The sequence below is a fragment of the Setaria viridis genome, chromosome 8, assembly GCF_005286985.2.
Source record: "Setaria viridis chromosome 8, Setaria_viridis_v4.0, whole genome shotgun sequence".
Taxonomy (NCBI): Eukaryota; Viridiplantae; Streptophyta; class Magnoliopsida; order Poales; family Poaceae; genus Setaria; species Setaria viridis.
Window position 1 is genome coordinate 1,859,490 of NC_048270.2, and position 19,698 is coordinate 1,879,187.

At 45.6% G+C, this 19,698-nt stretch overlaps 2 protein-coding genes across 2 annotated transcripts; both read right to left on the reverse strand.

Moving 5' to 3' along the window:
• Positions 1 to 905: 905 nt before the first annotated feature.
• Positions 906 to 7,332, reverse strand: LOC117833699 (ABC transporter C family member 3). The gene is made up of 10 exons (XM_034713293.2): positions 5,572 to 7,332; positions 4,219 to 4,305; positions 3,505 to 4,134; positions 3,228 to 3,392; positions 2,629 to 2,923; positions 2,333 to 2,547; positions 1,825 to 2,130; positions 1,635 to 1,698; positions 1,313 to 1,552; positions 906 to 1,230 (listed from the first exon to the last, which is right to left on the reverse strand). The coding sequence occupies exons 1-10, from the start codon at positions 7,318 to 7,320 to the stop codon at positions 1,127 to 1,129; spliced, it is 3,855 nt and encodes a 1,284-aa protein (XP_034569184.1). The 5' UTR covers positions 7,321 to 7,332; the 3' UTR covers positions 906 to 1,126.
• A 5,199-nt stretch (positions 7,333 to 12,531) lies between these two features.
• LOC117833234 (uncharacterized) lies at positions 12,532 to 14,249 on the reverse strand. The gene is made up of 3 exons (XM_034712665.2): positions 13,126 to 14,249; positions 12,735 to 12,793; positions 12,532 to 12,649 (listed from the first exon to the last, which is right to left on the reverse strand). The coding sequence occupies exons 1-3, from the start codon at positions 14,116 to 14,118 to the stop codon at positions 12,532 to 12,534; spliced, it is 1,170 nt and encodes a 389-aa protein (XP_034568556.2). The 5' UTR covers positions 14,119 to 14,249.
• Positions 14,250 to 19,698: the final 5,449 nt, after the last annotated feature.

Consider the following 19,698-nt stretch of genomic DNA (forward strand, 5'->3'; position numbering starts at 1 on the left):
ATAAAAATAATGTGGTGATTAATATGTGGAGGTCTGCTTTACTATGGAAAATTTGGAAACTAAGAAAAATTGTCATTTTCAGGGAGAGAAATGGAGAAGTATGAAGAGGGTGTTTGGACATTACTTTCGCCCAGGTTGTATGAAGTGGTGGCTCTTTGTTTTCCTGTTTCAGGCATCTCCATCACTCCAGTTATGAACGTAGACGATGCGAACTTTGTTTTTTTGCAATGATAAACCAGGGATAGATCCTTTTCTCTAAAAAAGAGAGGACCATGAGTTTCTACATCTTAAAGAGAGATCATAATCTAGAAAAGAAAGAAGTTTGTCCTTCGTCATTCTGTTGTTAACTGATAGTTCAAATCAACCTTTGTTTGATCTTTCCTTGAAATTTGAGTGGTATGTCCAATATTTTCGGAAAGTAAATTACACAAAAACTTGGAAGGTATACGGGTAATGGTCAAATAGTTGGTGGTTGCAAATCACCCCATCTATTTATTAGTTCAAAATTTGTATAGTTGATGTTTTGGAAAGCGTTGCAGCACTATATACATATAATGTTAATTACATGATTACATCTCCCTAGTGATGGCATCTTGTTGTGGCATACTTGGTATATAATATGAAAATACACTAAAGCGGTACATTACTACAGTGTACCGTAAAAAGCATAATTTATCCCAAGTACATTTAATTTATTGCACAGCAATTTGGCATGTAACATCCGCTTCACTGTCTAATGATCAAGTAATAAACTAATTAGATGATGCGACGGAACGCCAAGTACATCATCCGGAGTAGAATTAGAGCATTCATCCCCCAATCCTGATTCCCGCACGCTCGAGCGTCCCTTCCGATGGGCCCAATATGATAACGTGGCCTGTTTTAAAATATTGGGGGCTATTTATTAGCGATCTGCTGTGGATTGATATGTTTTTGAGGAAATTTTTTTGGAAGAACCTCCAATACATAGTTTTTAGAGTACTCTTGGAGTTGCTCTTATGCCACTCTGTCCGCAGGAAGCATGGGAAGGAAATAATATTCCATTACACATTCCCAAACCCCAATACACAATAAATTATGACGAAACATCATCTCTAAACTATTAATTTTGCAGTTCTTGCAACTGCTACTTATAATCTGATCCCATGGTATACTCAGATACGAGTTTGGAAAATAAGGATGCGCTGTCCTCTAGCAGTTTTGCTGGTTCGTCATACTCTGCAATAGCACCTGTTTTACAACATGAACAGAGTTAAAGTGGGAGGAGAAACAAATGTAGACATTTCTGGCTCGAGTCAGGGGGCAAACTAACCGTTGTCGAGAAGCAAGACTTTGTCACTATCAAGAACTGATGTAATACGATGCGCTATTGTAATCACTGCGCATTCGGGAAATTGATGTTTTAAGGTTTTTTGAATCAAATTGTCTGTTATTGGATCCACAGAAGAAGTTGCTTCATCCAAAACTAAGATCTTTCTCCTTTTTAAAATCACCCTTCCCAAACAGACAAGTTGACGCTGACCTGCGCTCCAGTTTTTGCCATTTCCGCGCACTGCATTTCAAAGGTCAAAGAACGAGTTATGGTTTTGACAATCATGGAGCAGTGTCTCGGGACCTTCTGCCAGATATCAAACCTGTCCAGTCAAGCTTAAGCTCGTTCTTTCTAACTTCATCCCCAAGATGACAGGAATCCAATGCCTAGAGAACACATACATACAATAATTTAGCCACCAAATAGCACAAACGAACGTTGTAATAAAAAAAACATGTAATACACAAAGGAAGCGTTGAGAACAAGAAATAAAGTTAACAATTAAAATGTACCTCCCAGATTTGCTCATCACTATACTCCCCCAGAGGGTCAATATTGCTTCGCAGGGTCCCCTCAAACATAACAGGATCTTGTGGAATGATGCTCAATCTTGTCCGGAGGTCATGCAGTCCAATGGTGCAGATGTCAATGCCATCTATCAACACTTGCCCAATACATGGCTCCACAATGCGGAACAATGCTTGAATCAAGGTTGACTTGCCACCACCTGTTCTTCCAACAATACCTGTCTTCTTTCCTCCTGGTAAGGTGCATGTCAGACCTTTCAAAACAAAAGGCAATTGTGGTGCATACCGTACCTGGATCACATATAGGCACTTAGAGAAAACATCAAAAATACTAAACAATGCCTTGTAATGAAAGTCTTTTTTTAAAAAAACAGTCAGCATTACTATCCCAGAAACTATCCCACAAAATTTTGGAAGTTCCATAAATACTGATATAAGTACAGCAACATATATACAAACTGAATATATGTAGCATAAAGTTGAAGAGACGAACGTGGAGGTTACGAAGCTCAATTTCACCCTTTGTTGGCCACTGGCAATTTGGTCTACTTTCTGATATTGTAAGTGGTGGTTCAGAAGGAATGTTCATATACTGCAACATTCTTTCCACAGATATCATTCGATTTTCCAAACTGCAGAGGACAGCAATAGCCCACCCTTGTAGCATATTGAGACTTAGTCCATAAGTGACTGCAAGACCAGCAGTCTCTGTGCAAAAAATATCATCAATGATGTTAGTTGAGACTAGGAACAAATTTAATCTTGCTAGAAAAAGCTCGATTTACTGACTTGGGTCGATTAGAGCTGTTGACGAGGAGACCAGAAGTATCAATGTGAAGGAAAAAATGAAGGATGAAAGAATATCCAAGCGAAAGCACAGCCATTCCATCGCAGCAGCATTATATAAACTTGGTCGAGATAAATTATCCATCAAATGTCCAATAGAACTGATAAATTGTCTTTCCTTTTGAAAGCATCTAATGATATTTGAGCCAGCTATTGATTCAGTAAAATGTTGCATCACGGGAGCTCTGCAAACTCCAATCAACCTTTGCAACTCTCTAGCAGCATCTATGTAATATTGCTAAAAGTGGGGAAAGTGTATGATGATTAGGGGCCAAATAATAAACACAAAACACATATTAATAATTCTAAGATTCAACTTAATGAATATCATAAGGTAGAAGAATATCTTGACTGAACTATTACTAATCTATCCAATACAAATGGGCATTGCGACCTGAGTCTGTAATTTTATATGCACTTTTAGACCCTTGACTCATGTAAGTTAGGTCCCCCAGAAAAAACACATAATTGCAATCAATGAGAAACTGGCACCGCTAATTATAAAAAATAGAAAATTAATATATAAACTATATAAAAATTACCTGATACCACAGCGATGCAACAATAATGGGGATAAAAATTATGATGACTGGCCAAGCAATCTGTGACATTAGAATAATTGTTCCTATAATCTCAATGGCAGGAAATAGAAGATAGCCCATCAGGTCAAAAATTCTTGTATCCACCGTGCTTTGATCAGTGGAAGCCTACAATTTGTTTCAACTTTCAGCATTAACACAACAAAAAAGCAAATAGCAGTCCAAGGACATGCTAATTCTATATGTGGTTAAAAATAACATGCTGAATGTAATTGCTTACTCTATTCAAGATACGCCCACTAGGAGTGGAGTCAAAGAAAGACATTGGAGCTCGGAATATGCACTCGTGCATCTTTTCAAATAGAATAGTAGCAGTCTTACATCCAGCCATGACAAGAAAATGTGACCGTATGAAGATGCACAATGAGCTAACAAGTGCTAATGCAACATATACATTTACCATCAGCAAGCTACTCACTGGAGGATCCACATCTTTAGATACTGGAGCTGCCCAAGCCATCCAGAAATTGCTTCCAATTTGAAGAACTTGGAAAATGATCTGAGCTAGCAAAATAAGTGGCACTAGTGCTCCATTATATGCCATCGTAATATATTTCCAGTAGACAATAAATCCAACCCGGCCTTTCTCCCTCTCTTCTTCTACCAGTTGGCCATTTTGAACAATTCCTTCTTCTTCATTGTTATCATCTTTTTTATCCCCTGCTATGAATAGGGTGCTTCCATTACCACCAGGATGATATGTACTATCAAAATTGCCACTAGGGCACTCCAGCATGTCTAGAGTTGATAAGGCATCTTTGTGGGATACAACTAATTCCATGAGCTCTTCTCCAGATTTAAGAATTTCAGTGTAATCCCCTGACTGTGCTATTTTTCCATCTCTCAGAACCTGAAAAATGAGGAGAGGAACTAGAAAAGTGGAAAAATTGTTTTGTGTAACATAAAAGAAAAGACTAGATATTTGCCAGCTTACCAGGATAACATCAGCTGAAGGTAAAAATTCGACATGATGGGTAACATATACAACAGTTTTTGAAGCTAAAAATCCTAGCAAGCACTCCTGCAAAATACAAGTTATAGCCGGTAAAAATCACTTAATATCAGCACATAATCTTTTGAACCCTAAAATCACGCTCAAGGACAAATTAATTAAAGTCAAAACTGCATAGCTAACAGCCAATCAAAATATAGGAATTGTTTAACATAATCAAAAGTGTGAAAGGAGACTCTAGTGTTTCTCAGTCCTCTAAAACCCCATTTTTGGTACCTTAGACAAGATGAATTCAAAATAAGCTACTGCCCCTGGCCTAAAATAGATGTTCATTTAAGCAAGTTGGTTTTCGTTTGCCAATACTAGTTTTGGTTTTTCTGTGCAATATTTGTAACCAGATGTTGGCACGCACGGCGACGGCCATACCAAACCCATCTTAGAGAAAAGCCAGATATCTTTTACTTGGTTTCCAAGTGAGCCTAAGAGATACATTAGTTTAAATGAGAGATTCGTTAGAGATAAGATTTAGTGCTCAATTTAAGGTGTGTTTGGTTTGAAGAATTAAAATGAATGGGATGAAATGGTTCATGATGTGCTGCCCATGTATTTTGTTAAATGGACGCAATGAAATGATCCTGAATGTATTCATGCACCCATGAATGATGCAACATTTCTTTTTTGACGGAATGATGCAGCATTTCAGTGGAAGTACTTAAATGTTGCGTCATTCTGTTTTCCAAATTCGGCTACACGGCACGTAACGATGACGAAGCAATCTGCGTCTGCACCCCACGTGGCGGTTCACCTCTTTTCAGCACACGAGAAGGCAATGAGCGGTGGCCAGTGGGGTTCAGCAACAGCGAAACCTGACGGCGCGACAGCGGGAAGATGGCGGAATCAAGTCCACAGTGGCAGGGCAGAAGAAGTCCCTGTGGCCAGATCCGACAGGAGAGAGGGATGGTAAAACAGCGGACTGGCGGATATGGAGGTAATAGCTTTGTCCAGAATGCATACTTTCTTTAAGCATTATCTTATCTATATTCATTGCTACTGAGTCGAGCCAAAGTCTAGTTCTTACGTATTTGGCAGCTGTATTAACCAAAACAAAAAGAAAACAGCTCTTACTTATTTTCAAATTTGGATAACTTTGCAAGAATAATTAAATAGCTTAAGTGCTAAAAAATTAAAACAAATATTGAACCAGAAAAAAAAATTAGGGAAAGAAGTAAACATGAATATTGCAACATTATGACCTACAAAAATTATTTTATACAATCAGGACTATTAAGTGGCTATGAATTTTAGCAATAGAATGTATGAAATGTCAAAACGTACCTTGAATAAGTGCAGTCCAGTACGAGCATCAACCGCACTAAATGGATCATCAAATAGAAAGATATCAGCATCTTGATACAAAGCACGGGCAATTTGTATCCTCTGTTTTTGTCCACCACTTAGGTTGATTCCTCTCTCTCCTATAACTGTTTGGTCACCCAAAGGCAATATATCCAAATCATTTGTAAAAGAGCATGCTTCAAGGACCTTTTTGTATCTTTCCCTATTCATTTGTGTGCCGAAAAGTATATTTTCTTCAATTGTCCCACTTTGTATCCATGGTGATTGGCTAACATAAGCAATTCGACCACAAGTTTGAACCTCTCCAAATAACTTTGGTATCTCACCAAGTATGCATGACAGTAAGCTTGATTTACCAGATCCAATAGTTCCACAAATAGCAACTCTCATTCCTTGTTGTACACGAAAGTTTAAGTCTTGGAGAGTAGGCACCTGAGAAGATGTATCCCAAGAGAAGTGACCATTCCTTACCTCAATGGATATATCGGTGCTACCACTTGGAAGCTTAGTTACGGCATCACTCGCTAATTCCTCAAGGCATAGAAATGAGCATATCCTGTCAAGTGATACTTTTGTTTGAATGACTGACGAGATTGTGTCCGGAAGACTGTGTATAGGACCTTGCAACTGCCTAATTGTTGCCAGAGCAGATAATACTTTCCCTGTTTCTAATGGAATGCCTAAAAGCATGCAAGTTCCAAATGTGATCATAGCAACAAATGCAGGAGCACCAAAAAAGACAGATATAAGCATTGACGAGGTGTAGACATATTTCTTTATCCAGTTCATCTCAACCATCCTCAACTCTTTTACCTTGGAGAAGAAAACCAATTCCCAACCTTGAAGCTTGAGAATGTGCATGTTCTGTAATATCTCAGACATAGCGCTCATTCTAGCATCCTTGGCAGTCATAGTTTTCTCTTGGTAATTTTGCTCAATCTTCCCCAAAGGTATATTAGCCAACATTGTCAAAAGTGTGGCACCAAGGGCAGCAAATGCTGCCAAGCCAAGAGTAGAGTATAAGATAACCATTGCAAGACTAATTTGTACAGGGACCAGCCAAAGCTCGTGCATAGACCAATTGAAATCTCCTACGCGCTCAGCATCAAGGCTCACAACATTGATCAGCTCTCCACTTGAGCTACTTTGCCTGGACTGACTGGAGAGGGCAAGACCCTTTTGGTAAATAATAGCAATAAGAGCTGAACGCACACGCACACCTAATTGCTGAGATCTGAAGAGCAAATGCCTTGACGAGAGACTTTCCATGAACTGTGCAACAACAAATGCCAAAACCATAAGGTATCCCTTTTTAGTAGGTCGTGGGCTTTCATTTAGATAGCCAACAAAGTACTCAATCAGATAGGGACCAACATATGAAGTAACAGTACGGAGTAGGGCATAAACTGCAGTGACAATGATTAGTTTCCATGTTGTGAGCACAAGAGCTTTGGCTAGCTTAACTGTTGTAACATCATTGTACTGCCCTGTAGCAGAAATCGAGGCAATCTTTGAACGAAACTTAGGGATGATTCCATGGACACTGTCACAGTCATCCAAGAATGGCACATCATTAAGGTCTAGTGTTTTCCTCTTCCCAAGATCAAGTAAAGGACCCATCCAAGAAAAAGTGATATTACTAAACAATCCAACATCTGCGAAAAGTGATCTACTTCTTTTTGCTTCAGATAAGGAAGAAGATTCATGGTCCAATAGTGGTTCCTTCATGATAATGTAATAGCTTCTGAATACAAAACAACAAATTCAAAAAGGTAGAACTTAATTGTTAATGCTACAAGCTTAACACAAAAGTGATATCTCAACTGAAGAAGAGTGTTAGTTTCAACAGATAAGGTTTCCACAAATTGTATAAGTTGCTGCTACAACAAAGACAATGTTTTCAACTTTGATATGCACAGGCATACATAAGGAGATCTCTAAGAAAACAAAATAAGAGACTTCATTAAAAGTAAAGTGGGGAGAGCAAATCTAACTAAACTAAAATGACATTTGAAAGGTTCAAAGGGTAATGTCATCATTAAAACCATGGCCGTGGAGCAACAACCTGGAGTTACACTTAGCTAACACATGTGAGCCTATCTAGATGTAAATATGCATGACAACTCCAACGATACAAGATTAAAAGGGCACAGAGTAAATTCAAACACTTTGTACTTTACATTCTTCTGAGGTGCCAAACCACACTTCCGAGGTGTGACTGCATAGGGACGTTACGAGGCCTTTACAAAGATTCGCTAGTATAAAGTAGCCCACTAAGGTTTCCAGATCAGTAGCAAGGCATCTCACCCAATCTACCGCCGCCCTTCTTGCCCTTTTGGTAAGACTGTTTTAAACTAGAGTTTCTAATTACTTAGCCAAGACCAGAGCCATGATAGTTCCGGTGGTTGCACTGTTTTCCTGGGTGGTCGCTCCATGTTCAATTTAACATTTGTGATCTTGACTTAATGGAAGGTACAACATGAATAAAACCAAATTAATAATGTTTCAGATTAAACCACCATATCCATGTTTGAGCACTAAGCATGAACTACCCAACATGAATTTAACCCGGTTGGACAAGGCAAAGGTAAATAAAATCTAGGAAATCCTTAATTAGGACCCAAAAAAAATTATATTGTGCATGGCAATGTTGTAATGAACATGAAAGTAAAGGTGAATAGGACTTAAAAGGAGTGATCAAGGACATGACTTGCCTTCTTGCTCCTACTCGTGCTGCACGTAGTCCTCGAAAGCCGGTTCCTCGAACCCCTCGAACTGCTGACCGCACCGCACGAGCACATATAAGCAAACAAATGCAATACATGAGAAAACAGTACGCCAATCAGAGGAAACAAGCTTACAAAATTATTCTACGCATTAAAACTAACACATGGATATAAAGAACGCTAAAAACGGAGCTATAATGCAAAAGCTATGCTTAAAACAAGATGGAGGGGCATAACTGCGAACAAACTGAGATTCCAGGGGCTAAACAGCAAGAAACAGGATCTAAATTGAAATTCTTTTTGAACTGCTGCGGACGGCAGCGCAATTTGCGGAAAATGTAGGGGCTTAAACAAAAACGTGGCGCGGCGCGGCGCGTTTGACCGGTTTGACCTGGTCAGATCTGATCCGGGCCGTTGGTTCGGCAGCGGGCGGCTGGCGTTGCGCGCGGCTGGAGACGGAGGCGGACCAGCTGCTCGCGGCGGCGGCTCGCCGGCGAGCGGCGGCGCTTCGCCGGACTTGGCCAAAACGTGGCTCCCGGGCACCGTTTCGCGCAAGGAGATCACCAGAAACACGATAAGGGCAAGGCGAGCCCGTTTCGGCGGTTGGCGACGGCCGAAACGCGGCGGGGCGGCGCGCACAGCGCGGTGGCATGCGGCGGCGCTCCGGCGAGATCTTGCGGGCGAGAGAGAACGAGGTACCGCGCGGGAGCAGCTTGGCCGGGTCCTCACCAGGATGCGGAGTCGGAAGCGACGAGTGGCCACGGCGGAGGAGATCGACTGCTGCGGCGCAAAGCTCCGGGTGGCGGCGCAAGGAGACTCGGGTGCGGCGCGTGCAGGAGAGACGGGAGTTCGGGTTAGATGCGAACTGTGGCGGCGGTATTGCGGCGCCCTAACTAGGTCCTCGGCGTGCGGGCCCAGAGGCCAGGACGGACGCGACGCGGAACAAGTCCGAGCGGAGGAAACGGCGCCGGAGGAATCGTGCGGAGCTCGGGGATGACGGGCGGACCCCGCTGCTCAGCGAGCGGAGCTGCTGCGAGCGGATGAAGGAGCTGGGCCGATGCGTGCGGCGGAAGCTGGGCTGCTGCCTGTTGTCTGGGCTGAGGCGAGGGAAACGGACAAAAGAAACGGAGCTGGCCCATCTGCTATTGCCGGCGACTGGACGGGCCAAAATGGCCGCCGGCCTGCGGCGTTCTGCTGCCAGAGAGGAAACGCTGAACAACAGGCTAAAGGCTACCAGCGCCAGCAGGAAGCTGCGACGGCCTGAAAACGTGAGTTGCGCCTACAGCTAGCTGCTGCTCCAGAATTTAAAACAGAAGGACACCGGCCAACAGACTGAACTCTGAAAGCCAAGCTGAAAGGCTACAGACTGCCTGAACTTTGAAACACAAACACAACTATCTAAGGGCTAGTTCCTAAATTGGGAGTGGCAAAATTTACATTTTGCCATAAATGCGTAACTGTAGCATTTCGTTTGTATTTGTGAATTATTGTCCAAACAATGACTAATTAGGCTCAAAAGATTCGTCTCGCAAAGTACAACAAAACTGTGCAATTAGTTTTTGATTTCGTCTACATTTAGTACTCCATGCATGTACCGCAAATTTAATATGATGGGAAATCTTCTTTTTGCATAGTGCCAAGGCCTAATTGACAAAGGGAAACAGCCACCCAAAAGCAAAACACAAGCTTGAAATCGAGCAAACAAGATGAACACTATGCCGCGGCATGAATGCACAAATAAAATCCTATAGTTCATTATTTAATTAGAAAAATGCTTTTAAATGACTAAAAATGTAAAATGACCTTATATGCCTTAAACAAGCAAATCGTTTCTAGCAAATTTTATCAAAATGCAAAGTTGGAGATTTTGGGGTGTTACAGGCGAGGGCCTAAAACTAAAGAGTTAAACGACTCATGCCGGGTCACACATCAAGCTATAACTAAAGTAAAATGCACATGCCCAATTGATAAGATACTTCAACTCCCTGAATAACAAAATAGATAAAAACATATAACAAACATGCCTAATTAACGAAGATTTGGGTCATCCATTGGTTCATCCAAGTTTTTCATGTCTTTATAGAAGATAGCACATGATATAAAGAGATAGCGTATTGGACCCATTCATTATGTGATTCTAGAAGATGCAATACAAATGGTTTCATATCTCAGCGTGCAATTGGTTCTTAATTGGCTAATTCTACGATTTTGGATTTAAATCCAATTACGTAGAGTGAAAATTATTACCTAATTCTTGCCAATACTGCTACAATGCCAACGGAGGAGAGCTCTGCAATGCTGCTGCAGTGCTGCACATAGCACGCTTGCATGGTCCATGGGGAGCTCCAGCCTATACGGGTCGGGATCGGGATCCATAGGGCGGGCACAATGTGCTCGGTGCTCGGTCAAACAGCGAACACGGCCGCAGGACACCGGCCGCGTTTGGTGTCAGAGGCGCGGCAGCCGAGCGGCGCAACGCGCACATGAGTCTTGATGCGCGGAGGACGAATGTGGAACGCCGGCAACGGTGGTCGGTGGAGGGACGGAGCTTGCGGCCTTGCGGGGATGGGAGGGGCACGACGGGTCGACGGCGAGAGAGAGAGACGACGGCTAGCTAGGGTACGGGAGCGAGAGACTGACGACGCGTCGAATAGAACGGTGCACTGGTGGGCTGCGTCTGCCTCCACCCGGGTCCGGCCCATGGTGGGCTGCGCCGGACAAGGCTACTGGGCCTCCAACTCCGGCGAGTCTGTGGTTGGCGGCGCCAGATCGAAGTTTTCCCGACGGAGCTCCACGTCAAGGATGCTGTTGTTCGTTCAGTGTTCCCGTTGCTCAAGATGCGGCTGATGCTTCAATGCTCTGCCTTCGCGTTGTCTCCGGTCAGGGGAATGGAAGGATCATCGTTTTCCCGAGGATGCCTGGTTTCTTTGTAATTTGGGGATGTACGTTGCTTGATCTATAAATGGAATCCCTTCCCCCTCGCAACTCCTAGAGGTTATGTGATAAGAAAAGCCATATTTCATCCATAGGATCTGGGACTTCTAGCACCGAACAACTGAGTCGCGTGCCATGTGTCCATGTGGCATGATGAGCCTGAGCTAATTGCATGATCCAGACATTCATGCGGCAGATATGCCTTGTCCTACTGTTAAGTAGTGCATGCTAGATTGCTTACTCTGTTAAGTGAATTAATTATTTATTTCCACAAGTGGGTCCATACTGTTGGAAAATTAAGCAATTATACGATTAAATTCCGAACTATATTTCTCGTAAAAAGAATTAAACCTAGCAGGCAAGACTCTAACATACTAGGCAACAGCAAGAACGACATCATATTCTCATAAAACATGCTGAAATAATAGATCAAATCACAGCGTACGTACTGAGCGGGTGCAGCCGTGATGGGAAGCGGTGCCGACAAAACGACGACTGTGTTGCGGATGGAGGACAGCAGACGACACTGAAGACGACGAGCCGCTGCAATGCCGGACTGGGACGGAAGACGAGCCGTGGTGAAGACCTTGAGCAGTCGCGTAGAGCGCTTCCCAAAAACCTTATCCGCCCTCTCCTGGTGCAGAATCACAAGAGCAAGAGGTTCCGGAGACCTGCTCTCCCGTTTGCCGGTGCACGCCGACGCTTGGGATGGAGTAGATTACGGTGGTGGCGCAATAGCGAGAAGAGACAAAAACCTAACTTGTACAAACCACCTTAGGGATATCCTAACTTGAGGCCTTCCCGTATAGTAGTCTATATTGCATCTATTCCAGGAGGGAGGTGGTCTATATATATAAGAAGGAAAACCCTCAACACCCTCGTCTATTAGCAATATGGGATTAATAGATGTGGTACCCCTCTTACGCTAATGGACCTTTGAGATTTATTCAGAATTATCGTTTATATTGGCCAAGCCCGTATATCTAACACATACCTCAGTGGTGAAGCAATTGACTGCAATTATGCATGCATTCAGGTACATTAAGTCAGTTTTATCCAACAACTGGCATACTGTGTGTCACGCAACATTACGTTACGTGCAGGATGTTTGAGTTAACCCTCTATTTTACAAGAGCTATACACGAATTGAACTACACATACGCGTTAGGCTTAAGGCCCTGTTTAAAACACGGGAATTTTCTCGGATTACTGACTGAACAACATACTATGAAATTCTTGCGTTCCAAATAGGCCTAAACTTAGGATTCGAAACCAGATACTAAAAGCTGAAGCAGTCATCACAACGGGGAACACCATGGCCGCTCGCAACAGGCGAGCCCGGTGTCTCCGTTTGCAGGAGTAGAAGCTGGCCGAAGAGGAACGCAGTCGACGACGAGCTGGGGATTTGGAAGAAGCGGGTTGGTTATTGTCAGTTTCATATTCCTCCTCAGACAACCCAAAGACAGAGGAAGTCTCTTTTACCTGGCTGCAGATGCAGATGCAGAACGTTTCGTTCCCCATAAGATTGTGGAGAAGAACCACTGCAGAAATTAGATGAGTTTAACACCAGTGTCACAGTGTCATTAGAGAAACTTTAGAGAAAGATGGGGTCACTTCAAAAAAAGCACAACATTTCTGCTGCTGGAGAAGGCTGCAAATTGATAAGATTTCCTTTTTTCCTTCGACCACTTACATTTTCAACCACTTTGAAAATCCATGTCTCCAAATTCTATCAATGCAACCAGTGTGCATCATCAGCACATATTTTTGCTAAATTTGGCATTATTTTACCTGTTTACTACTGTACCCAGTATGTCAGTGTGCAAGCATATGACAAGCACCAACATTATCTCGGAACAAATAAAAATTGTACCTTGCAAATGGCGAGCACCGAGAAGCGCGGCCTCTCCGCTGCCATGGCGACTGACCTCGCCGAGGCCGCCTTCAGCCACAGCCGCCGCGCCAGCACCACATGCGCGCGCTCTGATCGCAGCGCAGCCACCTCCCGCCGCACCGCCACTCTGTCGGCCTCCAGCGCCTCCACCCTCGCGTAGAGACCGAGACCCCCCGCGATATCGACGGCACGCTCCTCCCCCGCCGCCGTCACCACGGCGTTCGTCGTGGCGGTGCATCTCACGTCCATCGTGTACTCGAACTCCTTCTCGGCCGTAGGCGGTGGGGGCGAGGGCGACGCCTTCTCGATCTCGACCACCGCGCACTTGGTCTCCACGTCGCTGTCTCGGCTCTCTCCGTCCGCCTCCGCCTCCGCCTCGAGGTGTTCGACGGAATGCTCCTCCTCATCATCGTAATTACCGCCGTCCTCTTCATCCTCGGGGTCGACGCCGTGGGCGCGGAGGAGGGCGGCGTACGACGCGGCGAGCGCGGAGACCGCCGCGAGATCGTCCTGCAGCTCGCGGTCGCGGCCGGCGCGGCCCTCGGCGAGGCGGCGGAACTCGCGGGCCTCGATCAGCGCCACCGCCTTCTCACTCTGCAGCCGCGCGATCATCAGCATCGCCTCGCTCACCGCGGTCTCCGCGGCCCCGCGCTCCGCGTCCAGCTCCGCCTGCAGCGCCGCCGCGGCGCGCTCCGCGGCCTCCTTCTCCGCCCTCAGCCGCCCCACCGCCTCCTCCAGCTCCTCCGCCCTCCGGCCAAGCTCCGGCTCCTGTGCCCCCTCCAGCGCGCGACGCCTCACCGCGCGGCGCCACGTAGGGGCCGACGAGGCGGCGGCAGAATCGGGATCCATGGGAGCATGCGGTGGCCTGTGACCGTTAACGGTTAAGGTAGCGGTTGTGTCAGTGTTCTGCTTCCTTGCGTGGGTAGCGGCTGTTGCGTCTGTACGAGCGGAGATAATCATGCGCACTTTCATTGATGATTATACGTCACAAGAGGTTACATATATATAGCCTAACGTGAATACATGACTAATGTGAACACATGACTAATGTGAATGCATGACCAAACTGATCACGAAGAGTCCAGGCGTGTAACCAAAGGGGCAGCCCGAGGCCAGGTTTTATGCGAGCAGATTGCTTATTTTCAGCTGGGCCTCTTTAGGCTGTGTGCACTGGTGTGAGACGACCGAAGGCCTGCCTGTGTTCGCAGCACATGCCACGCTGCAGCCTGCAGCCAACTCAATTAAGGGCAAGATTGGCAGGACTCCTCTTAAAAGGATTTTTTTATTTTTTTTGATTTTGCAGAAATAATTAGTCGAACAAAAAATTGCAAAAATAGACTTATGCCGCCGCACCAAACGCGGTAAGGCCCTTTTCGCCGTATGAAACGGCGGTGGGGTTCCGCCCGCCACGTGCGGGCATGCCTCACTAGCTGAAACGGTGGAAAGGACCTTACCGCCGTACGAAATGGCGGTAAGGTCTCTTCTACTGTTTCAGCCAGCGGTAAGCCCCCCGTTGCCGACGCTGTAGCCGTTTGAAACGGCTATAAGCATGTTTTTAATTGTTTTCTCTTCATCTTTTTTGACTTTTATCATATATTTTTCCTTCATTTTTATTGATTATTTATCCTTCATTCTTGTTGACTTTTATCAAATATTTTTCCTTCATCTTTATCGAATATTTCAATTATCTAGTTCCATTGCAATACGGAACTTACTTTTTTTAGTGTTGTTCCTTTAATTTTTTATGATATATTTTAGAGAGGCAGAGTGAATTCACGAAAACATTGAAAATCATTAAACTCCCAGCCTAGATATAGTAGTATGCGAATGACCACACATCGTACGTTATACAATCGTACACATAATAGCCTACACCAGCGTACAAAAGATAAAAAAGTCCTACACAGTAAATGCGTCCTTGCTTAAAACGAGGTTGGTCACCCCGACCACGACCACGCCTTGCTGCCTACTGCACTGCTCTGGTCTGCTGCTGGTTGTACGTCAAGGGGTCCCGTGGGGCAACGTCGCGAGGCGGACGTCCCGCTGCGGCCGCAGGTGGTGTCGTGAGCTCGTAGGTCGCCCCATGTGTAGGAGCCTCCAGGGTGTCACGCAACCGCGAGGCACCGATCACGTCAGGCTCGAGTCCGAAAAAATCATCGACCCATTCATGGACGCTAGACCTCTGTCCCTCCTCCTTGATGGAGTCCTCCGAAGCCCCTTCGCGGTCTGTGAACCCTGTTATGCAACGAAGGAAATAGTTTGTTAGTTTCGTTGCGTATTTAAAATAGAATAGAAAGCATGTATTCATCACGCACTGTAGTGGCGTAGCTCTATGCCTGGTGCAGCTAAAGAGGCCCCCGCTCCACTGTAACCACCGTACATATGCGGGGTTGTGTTAATAAATTATTAGTTAGTAAGGTAAATCGGACAACATTTCATCAATGATGTACGACAAAATAACGTTCACGTACCTGTCGGGGTCATGTACTGCGGAAGAGTGGACGGGCCGACGGCGGCATGCCAAAACAGTGGTGGTGCCGGTGTGCCCCTGGACGTCCCAGCCGCTAGTGCATGTGCCTGTGGTGCAGTACATGGATCCAGGTACGGCGGACGAATGGGTGGTTGAGAGGACATACTGGTCTGGTGCGTAGGAGCTGGAGAGGACGAACGGGGGTATGCAGCCCGTGGTGGAAGCACGATGTCCCCGCGAACGCCACGTTAACTGACGGCCCTGAGGAACCTACTGCAGACGCCCAAGGCCCTCTTGTATAGCGTCTCGTGGTCCCTCATACTCATGAGGTCACAATGCTCGACGCCGTACCTCAGCTCAGTAGCGACCTATGTAATAATGTCGTACTTTTGGCAAGAGAATATGGTTTAAGTTAGCGACACCACATGATGCAATTTTAGTAAAAAATGATGCAGAAGCTTACCGCGACGTCGAAGTTGACGTCCCTCGAGCGCGGGTACATCTGCGTGACAAGCGCGGTCTCCATCGGTGGCTGACTCGGAACGTACGTGACCCGCATCCTGATTCTCGACAAGAACCACCGCGTCCTGGTTCTTGGCGAGAACCACTGAAGGTACGTTACGAAAGCATTATCGTCGTGCGCATGGTCCTCTTGCACCACCTCGTCTAAAGCGGTCATCCACGTGTGGACCCACTAAACCATCCTCGGAGCCCACTGGACCCCAAGCCCACCACCACTACTACCCTGACGGCTAGCCCTAACATAACCATTATGCAACGAGTTAGATAAACAAAAAATCCATATTGGAAGGCGAATCAAAGGGTGGGGTGTACCTGTGAACAGCCGCCGGGACAACAGATGTAACAAGAAGTGGGGACTGCTGGTACAGGCTGAACTGCCTCATGACACGGTGAACAGCGTAGTTCTCGACGTGGATGTCGTAGACAAGTGGCCTCGTCGTCCTCCAGTACTCCATGTCCCGATGGCACAACGAAGAGAGGCCGTGTGGGGCACAAGCCTGCACCTCCTCGATGGTGTAGGGTCTCCACCTCACGCCGATATCAACAAGAGTGTCGAACTGACTCGCGAAATCCGGGTATGACTTCTTCATCTGCACTCCAACCCACGATCCCTACAATAAATAAAATCTCAATAAAGGAGATTGTTAACAACTATAGGTAATGTACATAATATGAATCAAATAATTGTAGTTGAAGCATTGTACCTTCCTCAAGCACCACAACGACCCCATCATGGGCCTGTCGACGTCATCATGGTCCAAAGGCAGCTCCTGATAGGGGGGACATGTCAATCCGTGGCCGCCCGATCGGGAACCGCTCGTATAACCACAACTGAAGCAGCAACGAGCAACTAAGGAATATTGGCTCAGTCGAGGCTACCTTGCAGCAGCCCGTGCAAACACCCCTGTAGGTGGCCGCCAATACAGCTGAACCCTAGCTGTATTGTGGAACGTCGTCGAGCGGGGCCTTCGCAATGGCCCTCGTGTAAGGAAGTAGGTTCTTAGGCACTGAGCTCCCCTACGACGTGCACAACATGATCCACCCGAAGAACTACAGTAGGTACGCCTCCAAGTGTCGCAATACTGTGGCGTCGTCCCTCGTGTAGTCAGCCTGCATAACAAAATACAATTAGTTCAAACACTATCAAGAGTTACACAAAACTATTTGGACATGGAGGTAAGTAAGTATTCACATTGAACTGCAAGAGCCACGCCTTCATGGGCTCGTGTGTGGAGCTAAAGGTGTGATACAACGGGGCACCATCTTTGTGTTGAATGTCCGCAAACCGGCCCAACAGCTCGTCATGCCAGCTAGGTGGGACGTCCATCGCGGCAACGGCACCCCTGGCACAAGAAAGGCCAAGTAGCAAGGAGACATCCTCAAGTGTGGGGGCCATCTCACCCACTGGGAGGTGGAAGGTGTGCGTCTCCAACCGCCACTGGTCCAGCAAAGCTGCTAGCAGTGACATGTCGAAGTGGAACCGTGTAGACTTTTCCCCTCGCCGCGCAGCGCCTTCGACCATGTTCCCCTCAACTAACCTGGCTATAGGGAGAAGGCCCGCAACGCGTAATCTGTACCATGCATAAAATTAATTAGTTCAAACAACTTAATGTTAGAACTTAACATATAAATTTTACTAAGTACGACATACCTCGAAATCCAACGTGTGTCGATCGGCATCGTCGAAAGCGAGTTACGTGCCCGAAACATGCCTAGACTCGAACCCCGTACGGCTGACATGAACGACCTGTGAAGGCCGTTCAAGGTATGATTGAGCAACTCAGGGGTCTGGTACCCTCTGGAACTGGTAACGCCATACCTACAACACAAAACATATAAGTACGCGCTCGAAAAAATAATGACTTCAAGACTAAAATGAAATAAAACAAACTGCAAATGAGATATTGCAAATGAAAGCGGCTAGGATATTACCTTACATGGTCGTAATACCACAACTTAGGTTACATATTACATTACATTTCGGAAGGTTCGCCTGAATTACAAGTACAGAACATGTATCACAACTACTTGACAAACTTAAAACACAACGACTTCACAAACTTAAACACAACAACTTCACTACCATAGCACATGAATCAGAGAAGCCTGTCATTGTTGCTACGTGCATGACGACCCTGACCATGCACTACAGCATTTCTGTCAACGATTGATGGACCAGCTTGGGTACTCGCACTTCCATATGTCATTGCAGGGCAGTTCTTGTAGGTGTGGCCGGCTTCATGGCACTTGGAGCAGAGGCGGACACCAGGACCAGCTTCAGATTGATTCATGTCATTCTGGATACATCTGTTCTTGCATCGCCCGACCCCTTGGAACATTACTGGATTAGAGTCAGGAATGTAGCGCGTGACATTAATAGGATTGTTGATGAAGTCTCCTAGTAAACGATATCCATAAATCTCGTTCCTCCAAGTATGCCATATGGTTTCCTTCAAGAAATAGTGCGACACGAACCAACGAGGCTAAAGTCCCCCCGCCTCGATGCATGCAGCAATGACATGGATGCAAGGCCTGTGCAGCAACCTTGGCTCGTGGCAAGAGCAAACACACCCTTCATTGTTGATGATGAACTCCTTTGTGTGCTTTTCGCGCCTCCCGCCCATTCGAGCTTTGTCCCTGCAAACTACCTCGAACCGGTGTTCCACAGCTCCCACTTCATTCGCACGATGCAAATGAGCTTTTTTTTATCGTCTCCTCCATTTACTCTGTCATCTTGTACCCATATATTTTGTGATTGTCGTGCATTGAGTTATTAGCCAACTGGTACCTTTCTTTGAAGTACTTCATGATGCGGTATAGTAAGAATTCCATGATACCAACAAGGGGCAGTCCCCGAATACCGCGTAGGACCCAGTTGTAAACCTCAGCTAGGTTTGTAGTCATTATAGCCCACCGAGCACCTCCCTCATCAAAGGGTAATGTCCACTTTTCCTTCAGCTCATTTTCAATCCATTGTGAGAAGCTCTTGATGGATCTTCCCCATCTTTGCCTGACATTTGGACCATCGAGCCTGACGTCCTCCAGAGACACAGGGTGGTCGGCCTCACTGATTGCCCTCTTCGCTAGTTCTTCGCATTGTATCTTTGTAAGGTCATCAAGTTTCTTCCACAGTAGGTTGAATTTTCTTTCTTGATTTTAACTGCATAGCCGCTTGAACAATGTCATAAGGGTCTTGTTCTTGAATTGCCTATGAAAATTTGCACCCATATGCCTTATGCACCACCTACTTTTCAAGTTCGGCCATATCGCCACCCTGAAACGCTCCTAACTTCCATTTTGTAGGTCTTCAACTGCTTGTAGAATACCTTTGTGCCGATCATGAATGAGACAAATCCTCTCCACGTCCTACACAATCATTTGCTTCACCCTTTACAGGAACCAATACCAACTATATCCAGACTCCTTCTTCACAAATGCGATCACAAGCGGTCACACCTGATTGTTGCCGTCGGACCCAATAGCTGTCAATATTGTTTCTTTATACCTTCCAATCAGAAACGTGCCATCAATGCAAATGACTGGTCGACATTGGTGGAAAG

Bases quoted from the DNA above. Each gene is read 5' to 3' on its own strand.
- LOC117833699 (XM_034713293.2), bottom strand. From the start codon at position 7,320: ATGAAGGAACCACTATTGGACCATGAATCTTCTTCCTTATCTGAAGCA. The intron at 4,135-4,218 runs GTAAGCTGGCAA...CTCATTTTTCAG, and splicing joins CTTCAGCTGATGTTATCCTG to GTTCTGAGAGATGGAAAAAT. The intron at 2,131-2,332 runs GTTCGTCTCTTC...TATGTGATCCAG, and splicing joins TTGAGCTTCGTAACCTCCAC to GTACGGTATGCACCACAATT.
- LOC117833234 (XM_034712665.2), bottom strand. From the start codon at position 14,118: ATGAAAGTGCGCATGATTATCTCCGCTCGTACAGACGCAACAGCCGCT. The intron at 12,794-13,125 runs GTACAATTTTTA...TAATTTCTGCAG, and splicing joins CGGTGCTCGCCATTTGCAAG to TGGTTCTTCTCCACAATCTT. The intron at 12,650-12,734 runs GTAAAAGAGACT...CCAAATCCCCAG, and splicing joins GCATCTGCATCTGCAGCCAG to CTCGTCGTCGACTGCGTTCC.